This window comes from Mugil cephalus, chromosome 11 (genome assembly GCF_022458985.1).
Source record: "Mugil cephalus isolate CIBA_MC_2020 chromosome 11, CIBA_Mcephalus_1.1, whole genome shotgun sequence".
Lineage (NCBI taxonomy): Eukaryota > Metazoa > Chordata > Actinopteri > Mugiliformes > Mugilidae > Mugil > Mugil cephalus.
In genome coordinates, this window is record NC_061780.1 from 23814318 (window position 1) to 23826466 (window position 12149).

Sequence of the window (12149 nt, forward strand, 5' to 3'; positions counted from 1 at the left end):
AGTCAATAGGTTTATATCTCTAATATCGTTTAAAACTAAAAGGAAATGAGTTACTCACGTTGTAAAGATGAGAGAACTCGACCACAATGGGAGCGGTGAGGGAAGAAGCAGGGCTGGGCTTGATGGTCACTGATAAGACTTTGGAGTTCAGCACGGTACTGTTTCTACAAAGAAATAAATAAAGAAATAATAAGAATACATAGTTTGAGTATCTTATTCTAGCAATCTTGACTTGACATTTGAGCATTCAACATAAAGTGCAGCACAGGCTGGCGGGAATGTCAGTGTGACAGGTCATACGTAACATAACAGGAACATTAATGTTCCTATGTTTATAATATATATTTATTTCTATTTCTATTTCTTTTACATTTGTTCATATACACAATTTGCACTTTTTTGCTTATACTGTTTTATTTTACCAAATCCTTCTTTCCTTGTTATTTATTTATTTTATTGATTTTATTCTGGTCACTGGTTTTTCTCGACTTGTGCTGGTGTAACATTTGAATTTCGCCAACGGGGATCAATAAAGTATTATCTTAGCTTATTCATTTTTAACTGTCTTCACCTATTTTTCTTTATACTTGTGGTCGTCAAGTGTATTTTATGTGAAACTGAGCAACTGTGACCAAGCAATTTCCCTTCTGGATCAATAAAGCCTAAGACTAAAAGCGGTAGAGGAATCAACAACATCATCGGGAACTCCAAATATCTGTTCCAGATCGATGTTCAGTTTTGTAAATCATCAGCGGAGAACAATGAATTGCTATGCCACATTTAATGGTAATCTATTACGAAGTGGTTGAGACATTCCAGCAATTACCAGATACATTAGTGTTTGATCACGTGGGACCAAAACATATCTGTTAACTGTCATCCCCAACCAATAGTTCCTTGGATATCTAGTATGGACTCACAAATGAACCAAAGTGCAAAAAATAAAACAGACTACTCTCCTCAGTAACAACCACTTTCCTACAGTCAACACTTTAAATGCAGACTCAATCCATCTTTCCATGGATGCTTCCATGCTTCTTGTTCAAGGGGAGTATTTCCTGGTTACTGTTGCATTAGTGCCTCTTTCTCTGGGGGTTTCAGACTCTAGATTCAAGACAGATGAGTTTGAGGAAAGGGAGTGGACGGCTTTGTAGGTGAGAAGGAGGATTTTATAAGAAATGTATGGGGAGCCAGTGAAGGTGGATAAGTGTGGGGTTCTAGACATACTGGAGTCCATCTCGGGTTTTTCTGGGTACCCTGAACAGGACTCCATTGCAGTAGTCCAGACAGCCGGTGATGAAGGCATGTATGAGGGTCTCCACAATGGTTTTGGAAAGTGACGGCCGGAGTTGGGAGATGTTTTTGAGGTGGAAAAAGGCAGATTTGGTGACAGATTTAATGTGTGACTGGAAGGAGACAGTAGAGTCCAAGATGACAGACTTCAGGGAATGGAGAGATGGAGCAGCCATCGACCTGGAGGAGAAGATCCCCATGATATATATATATATATATATATATATATATATATATATATATATATATATATATATATATATATATAGCACCAGTTGTACCAATTGTTATAACTTGGTCCAGTTAACTAGTCAGACAAGATGGTCTTGTAGAACTCAACTTTCCTTACAAAGTAGAGACTCTGCTGGGCTTTTTTGGCATTAAGAGACCAGGTGAGGTTTTCTGGCAGGTGGACACTGAGAAATTTGGGGCTCTTCATAGGATTGGTTGACATTTGGCAAAGAAGGGTCACTCAGTAACCCTCATGTAGGGTTAAGGTTCTTTTTTGTCCAGGATGTACCCCACCTCTGGACCAGTGACAGCTGGGGTAGGCTCCAGCCCCCACATGACCCTCCAGAGGACCAGAAAACGAATGATTGAATGAACTGAGTCGAGTCGAATCAACTGACAAACTTCCCTTGTCTCAATTAGCGTGGCAAAATCATTTGCAATAATAGCTTGAGGGAACAACGTGACTGCCAGCAATGACATCCATAGATGACACAATGTAATATAAAAAGGCAACATGTTCCAGAAGGCTTCGCTGACATTGCTCGTCATTCAGTAAAGGTCATGCAGCTGTCACAGAACGATAAACCCTTTAAATGCTGACAGTTTGTGTCCGGCGCTCTCAGAAGTGAGGTCTGAGCTACATGAACCGTGACTGCTTAATTAACTGAATAATTCGTAACAGATTAGTGGCTATCCCAGAGGAACTTGCCAGTATCTTCCCCGGAACAAACATAGGATCAAGTAAAAACATAAAGCCGTTACAGCATCTGAAGCAGCACATTTTATCATATTTTGGTTGCATTTTATTTTGCACACGTCCTTCCTGCTTAGCATGCATTGTAATTTCTTCTTTCTTTTTATAGGCGCTATCAATCATGTGGAATGAGCCTATCAGGATAAAGTGAATTGGTGCTGGAGGTAGCGACATTGGAAGCTTCCAGTCGGCCAAGCATGTTCAGCGGCCCATGCTGATCCGTCCCCCGGTTACTCCCATCATCACTGTATCTTCTACAGTTGCCCTCTCACCAATGCAAAACACAATCAGTCAACTTAAACCTTCGTGTCACCCAGTCTCCTGGCCTGAACCCGTCTCATTTTCCACGAGAGGAGCATCAAATGCAGACAAGGAGAAGGGACGAGGATGAAAGGGAAAAATGGAATTCAGAAAACAGCAGCAGTCTAAGGACTCATGTGGGAGGACTGGAGAGAGCAAGATTCAGCTTCATTTCCCTGTTTTCATATGTCACCGGTGCATTATGTGCGTTCACCACATTATCATAATGGAAAGTTCCTTCCCACTGTAATTGCAGCCATATATACCAGGCTCTTACATATAATTACACAAAGCTATGCTGTGTTAAAATATATGTTAATCATCATGCTAGCAGCAAGTTTTTCCAAGAAAATCCTGTTACTGTAGGGGATGAGAGACGAAGGACGAGGACACCCACTGTAGGTTTACTACTGCTTCTGCATTAAATCCTTGTTTTCATTTAGCTGGAAATGTTCATTCCAGCAGCTGATGTAAAATGGCCTGACGGCACCGTGGTAATCCATAACTCCCACTCTGTAGCGCATCCAGAAACATGCTTTGACTTCTACAGTGGTGACACTTCCCACAGTATACTGTATGACAGCATGTCTTGGGTTGTGTGTAGTATTTTTGATCCATTTGTGGGTGAGTAAAACACCAAAGCTGCTCTCATTTGGAGTCTTTGTTTGATAGACAAAGACTCCGAATCCATGGTCTAAGTGACATCCACATGAATGAACACCAGGCCCAAAGGTTTCCCTGTTCCAACACTGAATTGTCACAAGGTGGTCGACGTTATTCACTTCAGTGGTTTTAATGTTGTGGCTGATCAGTGTAAGAGGGTGCAACATAGAATGAATTCTCTTGAACGTTGGTCTAATGGACACAGGGTAAATGCACTTCATTGTGATCATTAAAAGGTCCCCTCCTAATGCACTCTCAGTGTCAGGACCAGTTTATGGTAAATTGGAGCTTGTTCTTAAGACGTATTGTTAGACCCTGTTAGAAATAGAGTGTCATTCCAAACAGAAAACACTGGACGGTGGAATTAGAAACATGACATTACAAGAACACTGGAGAGGTGATAATGTTTAAAAGGCCAGGTGACAGGGCAGATTTTGGGTCAGTGTTTCTCTTTCCTTTTCCATTCTCTATCCATAGAGTTGCACTGGGTTATACTCAATGAAATGTTCCACAAACAGTTGCTGAAGTGAAGAAGTGAAGAAAATAAAAGAAGAGCGGGCTTCTTTCTCATCTCCACACAGCTGGCAAATCACAGCATGATGCAGACAGAATGTCAACGGCTTCAAAAAGGTAGGAGATACAGAGACTGGTCAACACAGCCACGCCTTATCCTATCCCTAAATGTATGGAGGGGGTGCTGTATAGCAAAAAACGCAGAGAGCATAAATCCCACTGATGAGATATGAGACAAAATTCACATACCTCCTTCTGTGAAAGAAATGTCAAACAAAATGTATCTGAAGCTATTATGAGGTTTCAGATCAGCAGGGAAACGCTGTTAAGGGGGAAGGAGGCAACTTTGGGCTAAAAAGACTTTGAAAGTTATTCACTCAATTAGACAAACTAAAAGAGACTTGGAAATTTTTGAGATAGAAGAAAAGGTAGAGTTTATGGCAAATCAGTGTCAACTGGGAGACCATGGATGCACATAAGTCCACTGTAAAAAATCAAATAGCTTGTTGAGACGTTCAAGACTGTTTGATCAACCGACCAACTTCACGCTTCCTAGATCCAGATGAGTAATGTGACAAAATACATTTGAATACATATAATGTTTCTTTAAATTACTCTGCTTTCAGGACCACAAATATAAACTTGAGGGGATGGGATCATTCCAGCCCCAATGCTCACCAACATATTTAATGTTCTCTCCCATAAGGAATCATCAGAGGGTACGGCAACCACATCCATCTCCAAACTCTACCTTCATTTTGACCAGACCAGACCAACCAGCCTTGGTACTTGTGTCCAAATTGTACAATACATTTAAATATATTTTACAACTTGCTTGTAAAATGCTGATTTTGGTGGAGTTTCAAGAGGGAACTCTGCTTAGCACATGACCAGTCTTCTAATCTGGGGGTGTCCAAACTGCAGCACTTGGCACCATTTCAAACTAAGGCCCCCAGCAAATTCTAAACATATAATGGAACATGGCCCGAGCATGGAACTTGTACTTGACTGTATTGTTACTATTTCATTTTAACAGTCTTAAATGCAGCAGCTTCTCCACAAAATGCGATTAATCAAAGAAAACTTTTGCCACAGGTGGAGCCAAAAAATGGTAGAACCAAAGAAACGCAAGACAGTAGGTGAGTGCAGTAAATGTGGATATGGACAATGAATATTTCTTCGTAGAAAACAAGGGGAAGTGTGTCTGTTTGACAAGAAATTAAACTGTTGCCCTCATGAAAGAGTATAATATAAAATGACACTATGAAACCAATCACTATGAGGCCCACACTGCTGCAGAGCGAGAGCTGAAAGTTAAGTCTTGACACCTAGTCTGCAGCTTTTTTTTTTATTGTTGTTTAATTCTGAGGTCTTTGACTCATTGCTCGACATAGGAAACCTTTCTCAGATGATAGCTTCATGAAAGTGTGGCCCACTAAAGTTGCAGGATTAATGTGCCTGGTTAAAACTTTGGTATTCAACAACGTTAGCATGTCTACAAACACCCACCAACCACCAAACTTCTTCCTGCCCTTCCAAACATCCTTCAGGCCAAAGCATCACTGTTCCCCCTGAACACAACAAATACTTATATTCCATAGTATTCATTTGTTAATAAATTTGCATAACAAGCTTGAAATATACCTCTTTTCCATTTCATATATTAAGCATAACTTACCGACATTAAATTGCCCAAGAAAAACTCAGTAGCTCAGCCCTTCGTATATTTGTCCTCATGTGAACCTCACTGAAAAAACAATTTGGCACCCCTGTTCTAATCTGTCAGATGCAGTTGTGAAGCCTCCAGCGCTCTTACCTCTGAAGAGTCAGAATGCTGCCCAGGTTCCTGTACAAAACGATGCCGGTGACGAACGTCGAGGAGTCGTCCGAGTCTGTGTTGGGGAAGAAGCAGAGGTAGGGACACACTTAGCAAAAACCTGGCTCTAAAGGTCAAAGTCAAATAAGGCAGGCAGGCGTGATGAGAGGTGTGTTCGTAGAGGCCTGGCTGGTTTATCCTCTGTTAGTACAGTGGCTTTCTATAGAGGAGAATGCAGGTCAGCCATGCGGCTTCCACTCCTCCAGCTCCCGAGAGCTCTTTACGTTGGAGGTGGCCTACATGACTACTCAGCTATAAACGCTGTCTCTTACACACTGATGTGTACAGTCACGCACACACACGGAACAGGAAGTACACTTTCACAACTTTATTCTGGCACATGCTGACATTTAGATGGACAGATACGAACAGATAAAGGAAAACTCTCTTCCACAACAGGCATAACATTATGACCGCCTTCCTAATATTGTGTAGGTCTCCCTTGTGCCTCCAAAATAGCTGTGAGCCATCAGATAATGGACATGATCCTTCTGAGGGTGTCCTGTGGTGTCTGGAAACAGGAAATTGTTAGAGGGGGTCTTTGGGTCCCATGGGTTGAGGGAAGGGGGCATCTTTGGATCACCCCGCAGTTAATTTGTCTAGTGAATTTGGAGGCCAGGACAATACTATTCGTAATGAAGATGGTTAAAAGATGTTTTTTTTACTCCTCCTGTCAGTGGTTTTAATGTTGTGGCTGATGGGTGTAAACCAGGGGATAACAGGGATAACCCAAAAGGAATAGCAGCTGGCATCAACAACATCTACTACTACTACCCCTAAGGCTATGCTCCAGTGTTCAACCCTGTATGTGCCCTGGGTAGTCTGATAACAAATGCGCAGCACCCAAGATGCATTGAGGCTACACTGAGATCAAAGACTTTGACCATGTTTAGAGGTCATCTGACATGATAAGTTACTCTCAGGTCCCCCACTAACCCAACTTGCACAGTTGTCATCACAAAATACCTACACTTTCCTTATCTAGTGGTAATATTGATCTGTGCACATGTAGATTTGGCTCCAGCCTTCTGTGGGTGAGCTCCCCCTGTTGGAGATAAAGGAGGGGATAAGCAGGCTTGTGCCAGGATGGGAAGAAATTTGTCAAAACCTGACTGCTGGACTACATGAAGGCACAGAAATGCCCGGGGGCGAGGAGAAGCCTTCTCTTTTCTGGCTGCAATGTCAAAAGCAAAAATAAATAAATTAAAAAAAAAAAAAAAAAGCAACTCCATCTGCACAGCCATCTGAAGACATCCAGCTCTTCTGCTCCAGCACACTACATAGCAGCCTGAGAGCACACAGCAGTGTGCCAGGCAGCAGGCAGAGGCTGTAGCTCGCGGGCAACAGCTGAGCTCCCATGGGCATCAGGGGGGAACCGAGCAAGACATGTGCATGTGTGAGGGGGATGAAGTATTATGTGTCCCGCTCATGCACTCTTTGGCTCGCCCATCCAATATGCTCAGCCAGATTGTCTGTGCCCAACAAGAGCTAGCCTGGGGGAGGCTTTAACCAGCCATTCAATAAGTTATGTGTCTGTGGGAGGGAACTGAAGCAAGTTCAGAGCCAAGTATCTGTCCATAAACATTTGCCTTTTTGATGTATGTGCAGAATATTTGTTTGCAAATGTTGAAGCGTGAACATGCACACGTGTGCAGTCACACGAAAGCCTCTTTACACGCGTGCCTGGGTTCGTGAAGCGGTGAAGAAAGGCTGAGCGTCGAGCGTAAACTCTGAAACATATTCTGTGGCTCCGTCTATTTCCTGCACCTTCACCAAAGCATGCTCCACACACCTCAGTTTGGTGGAGTTTCAGAAACATATAAGGGGCTGTTCATGGAAGGTGAACCAGAAAAGCTGTTAGCAGTAAGTGCACACTTGCGCTTATTTAATATATTGCTCTTAACAGAAGCACACTTGTCAAGAATGGAGTAAACCTCATACAAGTTTAACTACCTACTTTCTTCTCCATCAGATATTATTATGACATGAAAGCACCTCTTTGCTGTTATGTGCTCACATTGACCTTTTAATAGTTAGTGTTTGCAAGAATTTGAGGTCAAGTGGTCACAAAATAAAGAATGTTTTTTTTTTCAGTGCATTTCAATGTACACCAATCAGGCATAACATTATGACCAGGTGTGAAGGACATGGGCCTTCTGAGAGTGTCCTGTGGTGTCTGGTAACAGCATGTTGTTAATGGGGGTCTTTGGTTCTGATGGGTTGATTGGAGGTTCCTCCGTGGATCATCCCACAGATACTTGATCAGTTTGGTCTTAATGTTGTTTCTGGTAGGTGTGTGTTCTTTCTTGTGCACGTGATAAAACATCAGAGGACGTGTGTCTGTTGGCTTCCTGCTTGTGGAGAATTCAAAGTGTGTCCCACAGTTTACTCATTAGCCCTTTAATACTGAGAGCCCTGCACTGCTGTGAGTGTGACTCCGTGTGGAGAGGCACTGTAGTGAACGGAAAGTGCAGAGAGACTCCATGTTGTGGACCTGATGAATGTGACAATTAACCCTGTAGGATCTCTCATTTTCTACTTGTTTGTTATCTGATGCTTTGCACAGACGTTTTTGTCTCAAATAACTGCTAAATATTTTAATTACATTTGAACTTTTAACTAACAATATGTATATGATATAATAACATATATAAAAATGGCCCCAAGTTCTCATTTCCTTGTCTTCTAGAGGGTCACGGGATACACACTAAAAGGATCTTCTTAAAGAGTATTTTATATGAAACCTGTCTGTCTTTTTTACTGTTAACTAACAGCTAGTTTAGCCAAGTAACGGTATAAGAGGACACATGCTGTTAAGTTTGGACTAGGATGTGTCTGTTGAGAACTGATTATGCGCCAGCAAAGATCTGCCAGGCCAGTGGAATTGTTTGGATGGACTTTATCCAACGATGAATAAAAGAGTAACACTAAGCTAACTGTTTAGGGTCAGCTATCGCATCTGAAAGAAGTTGGCATTTGCGCTTTAGTTGCTTAAGGTCACACACTTTGTTGCTCTGATTGGTTGTAAACTATCCAATTTATGTTTGGAGATATCTGTGAGATATCTGATTCTGTGTAAATACAGTCCATAAATCCAAATCCAAACAGCTAGTTGAGCTTCTTCAAATATAGATGTGTAACAAGAAAGAAGAAATAGCTATATCTTCCTCAGAAAGCACTTATTCCAATCAGAACACACATGCTGCAGCCTTAGCTTAATGTGGCTAATGTTAACCGCAGAGCAACTAGCAGAATTTAATACAGTAATACTTTAATACTACTAGACTTTGTTAAAATGGAAACATATAAGGTTGGTGTAAAAGTCACGTTCGCATGTTCACAGATCTGTTTGAACCTAAGTCAGTTTGCACTGATTCTGAGCTTTAAAGTTAAAAAGACTTTAGATTTCACCAGTATTTAACTTTATTTATGCTACTGGTCAAACATTTTAGAACAGCATCCGTATCTGTTGGTCAGGGCTTCATCCTACAGCAAGATAATGACACAAAACTTCAGTCCAAGCTCTACCAGAACTACCTCAGGATAAAAACAAGATGGAAAGCTTGAAAACATGAAGTGGACCATGACCCAGTCTCTCGACTTTAACCCCACGGAGCTCATTGGTGATGAACTGGACAGAAGAGTGAAAGGAAAGCTCCCTACAAGTGACACACATTTCTGGGAACTCATTTCAGAGTAAAATGAGACATTAAACTGCAAACATTTCAATATGCAAGAAGGAAGAATGCATCATAAAAAACGAAATAAAAACACGCTGGACTGCGATCCACATATTTAGTCAAACATGTCTGATTTATTCTCTGACTTCCAGAGTTTAATTGGTGGTGACTGTTGCTGTGTGGAAGGCAAATCCGTTTTATGTTCAGCAAACACATGTCTCTCTGTTCCTCTGTAGCCTACAGAGCTGTTGCATTTTCTTTGGGCTTATGTGAGAACACGTCCATATAAACGTTAGAATGGACCAATCAATCAGTGTAAACAAGGCATCAAACAGCGGTTTTAATGCGAGCAGGTCCAAGCTGTATGCACAAAGAGCTGCTGGGATGACACTGCCACCACGGAGACACTTCTCCCAGCTGGGTAGGGAACTGCCTCTAATTGCTCGTGATTGGCTCCTGTTGACTCCTGATTAGGAGTGACAGCCTCATTAGCATGTTAGCGGTGTGGAGCTGGCTTTAATGGTCGAAAACATTCCGGCTGACAAACAACCCCACTGCTTTGGTAAAACTGTGCACCTAGCACCTGCCTGCAGACAGAAGTCAAACTCAGCTGGTTCTGTCAGCAGTGACACAGGGCCTGGATCGTCTCTCCGGCATTACAGCCAGCGTGAAGCCATTTCACTAGGCTCCACCAATAGACCAGAGAGATAGCCAATGGTACTACTTTTCCTGGGGAACCTCAAGCAAATTACAACAGCCATTATGTCAACTCTACCGCCAGAGGTTTCCAGTTATGCCATTGAAATGTCTGCCATCACTGCAATAAAATCAAAGTTAAAAGCAGGTGTGATTTCGGTGCTGAAAGTGGTAATTCAGACAAAAAGCGGCTGAGCTTGAAGGGAACTGTCGTCCGCTCTACATTCTTGTACATTCCAGGCCTCAGCAGTATTCACGGGCCTTGGGTACCGACTCAACACATTCTCTAGAACCCGACTCGTTCCCAGTGACCCCGGCACAGCAAATGAAAATGGCAATTCAGACATGGCAGCTACTGGCAGAGCTGCTGATGTCAGATCACATGAACATATGCAAGAGTTAGACAGAGCAAGACGGGATCCGACTGAAAACAAGCTCCCGCTGTCTGGCAAACTGCACCCGCTGGGTTCTTAAATAACAAACACCAGCCACGTCAGCAACTAACGTCGAGCCGAGGCCTTCCAAGACCTGTCTTGGGGAATATCTGCAAGTGATGACGCCTGCAAATCATCACCAGTAAGTGATACCATGAGCCAACTAGGGGTTGCACCACTTCAGATTTTTTAAAGTCGCCCCTTTAAACCACGACCTTTGCTGGGGATCCATTGATTCACATCGTTTCTGACATATTCATTAATACACAGGACGAGATGTTACACTCCCTTGTGCCATGATCTAAGGCAAAACTCCTTTAGAAGCCAGGTCCAACTGGACAACCAACAAGCAGCCCAGGGGTCAGCTACTAACTAACCAAGGCACAGAAATAAAACCCCAGCTAATTAGCCACCAGCAGTAGGTAATAGAGATGATGGGAATGCAACTACACTCGGACCAGGCACCTCTTCCTTCTGCCTGTGTCAGAAACGAGATACAATTAGCCTAGCCACAGAAATAAAACACCAGCTAATTAGCCTACATGTTGTAACTCACAATAATTTGCACTATTGACAGTATTCGAAGTGTGACTGAACACTGGGGAGTTGTGCTTTTGTCTGGAAGACCTTCGGCATCTCAAGGGTATAACTAACCTCGGTTTTTACCAACTAATTCCTCCAAACACCTCTCCCTTCCTGGACAGCAGCGGTGCATCATTATTACCGTAATGACAGCTTTTTTTTCCAGAAAGCGCAACTTCCCAGTGTTCAGCATCAGTGAGTTACTGTGATTCAAATACTCCTAGCTTCTTTTTTTTCATGTCTTAAAGGTTTAAGTGGTGAAAGTTGACACCGGCTAGTCTCTGGTGACATCACTCATAAAAATGCAGTAGAAAGTGAGGCAGATATATGAGTAATGAGAACAGACAGCAGATATGTATAGTCTGTATAAAAACAGGCTGCAACTCTGCACCAATCAGTAGCATTTTAATAGTGCTTCCCAGTTCTTCCCAGTTTAGTTGCAGAAGTTCCCAGAAATGTGTGTCTCTCGCAGGGAGCTTTGCGCTAGGCGACTAATGCTAGCTATAGAACAACTATCAGAATTCAGAGGTTTCTTCAACACTACTACAGTTTGCGGTGAAGTATTTCCACACACTGACACTGTAGTTTGTCACAATGACCGACTGTGAGAAGACAGGTGAGGAGTCCAGTGGAAGTCCACAAAACAACAAGCCGGCTGGTCTATACATCCCCTAGAGCCAACAGCCTCATGTTTTCAGTGAACACTCATTCATTCAGCATCGGATGCGTTAATGTTTGAGAGCTAGAGATGGAGAGCTAGGAGGGGGTTATATAGATATATGGCTATGTTTAATTTAAAATGAGTACAAATGGAGCGGAACAGAGATAACGTTTTCTCCCTGTGCCTGAGTGGGGTTTCTGCGGGTGCTCCGTCTTCCTCCCACCGCTCAAAGACGTGCTCGTTAGGTTAATTGTTGATTCTAAATCGGCCGTATGTGTGAGTGTGAATGGTTGTTTGTCTTTCTGTTTTAGTCCCGGGATTGACTCTCGCACAGTGATAGCTGAGATAGACTCCAGCCCCCCTCCTGCATCCCTCTACAGGATAACGGATGATGAACGGAGGCAGCATACACACATTATTATAAACATGACTATTGTCCATTGTCAAACATGTAAATGCTACCGTC

At 42.6% G+C, this 12149-nt stretch overlaps 1 protein-coding gene across 12 annotated transcripts in view; it reads right to left on the minus strand.

Moving 5' to 3' along the window:
- The window catches only part of adgrb1a (adhesion G protein-coupled receptor B1a), a 160671-nt gene that overhangs the window by 51619 nt on the left and 96903 nt on the right, over positions 1-12149 (minus strand). For all 12 annotated transcript variants that reach the window (XM_047598667.1, XM_047598666.1, XM_047598679.1 and 9 more), the window contains 2 exons: positions 5571-5646; positions 59-164 (listed from right to left, as the gene is read on the minus strand). In XM_047598667.1, coding sequence (XP_047454623.1) covers positions 59-164; positions 5571-5646 — 182 coding nt within the window. The remainder of the gene's footprint in view (positions 1-58; positions 165-5570; positions 5647-12149) is intronic.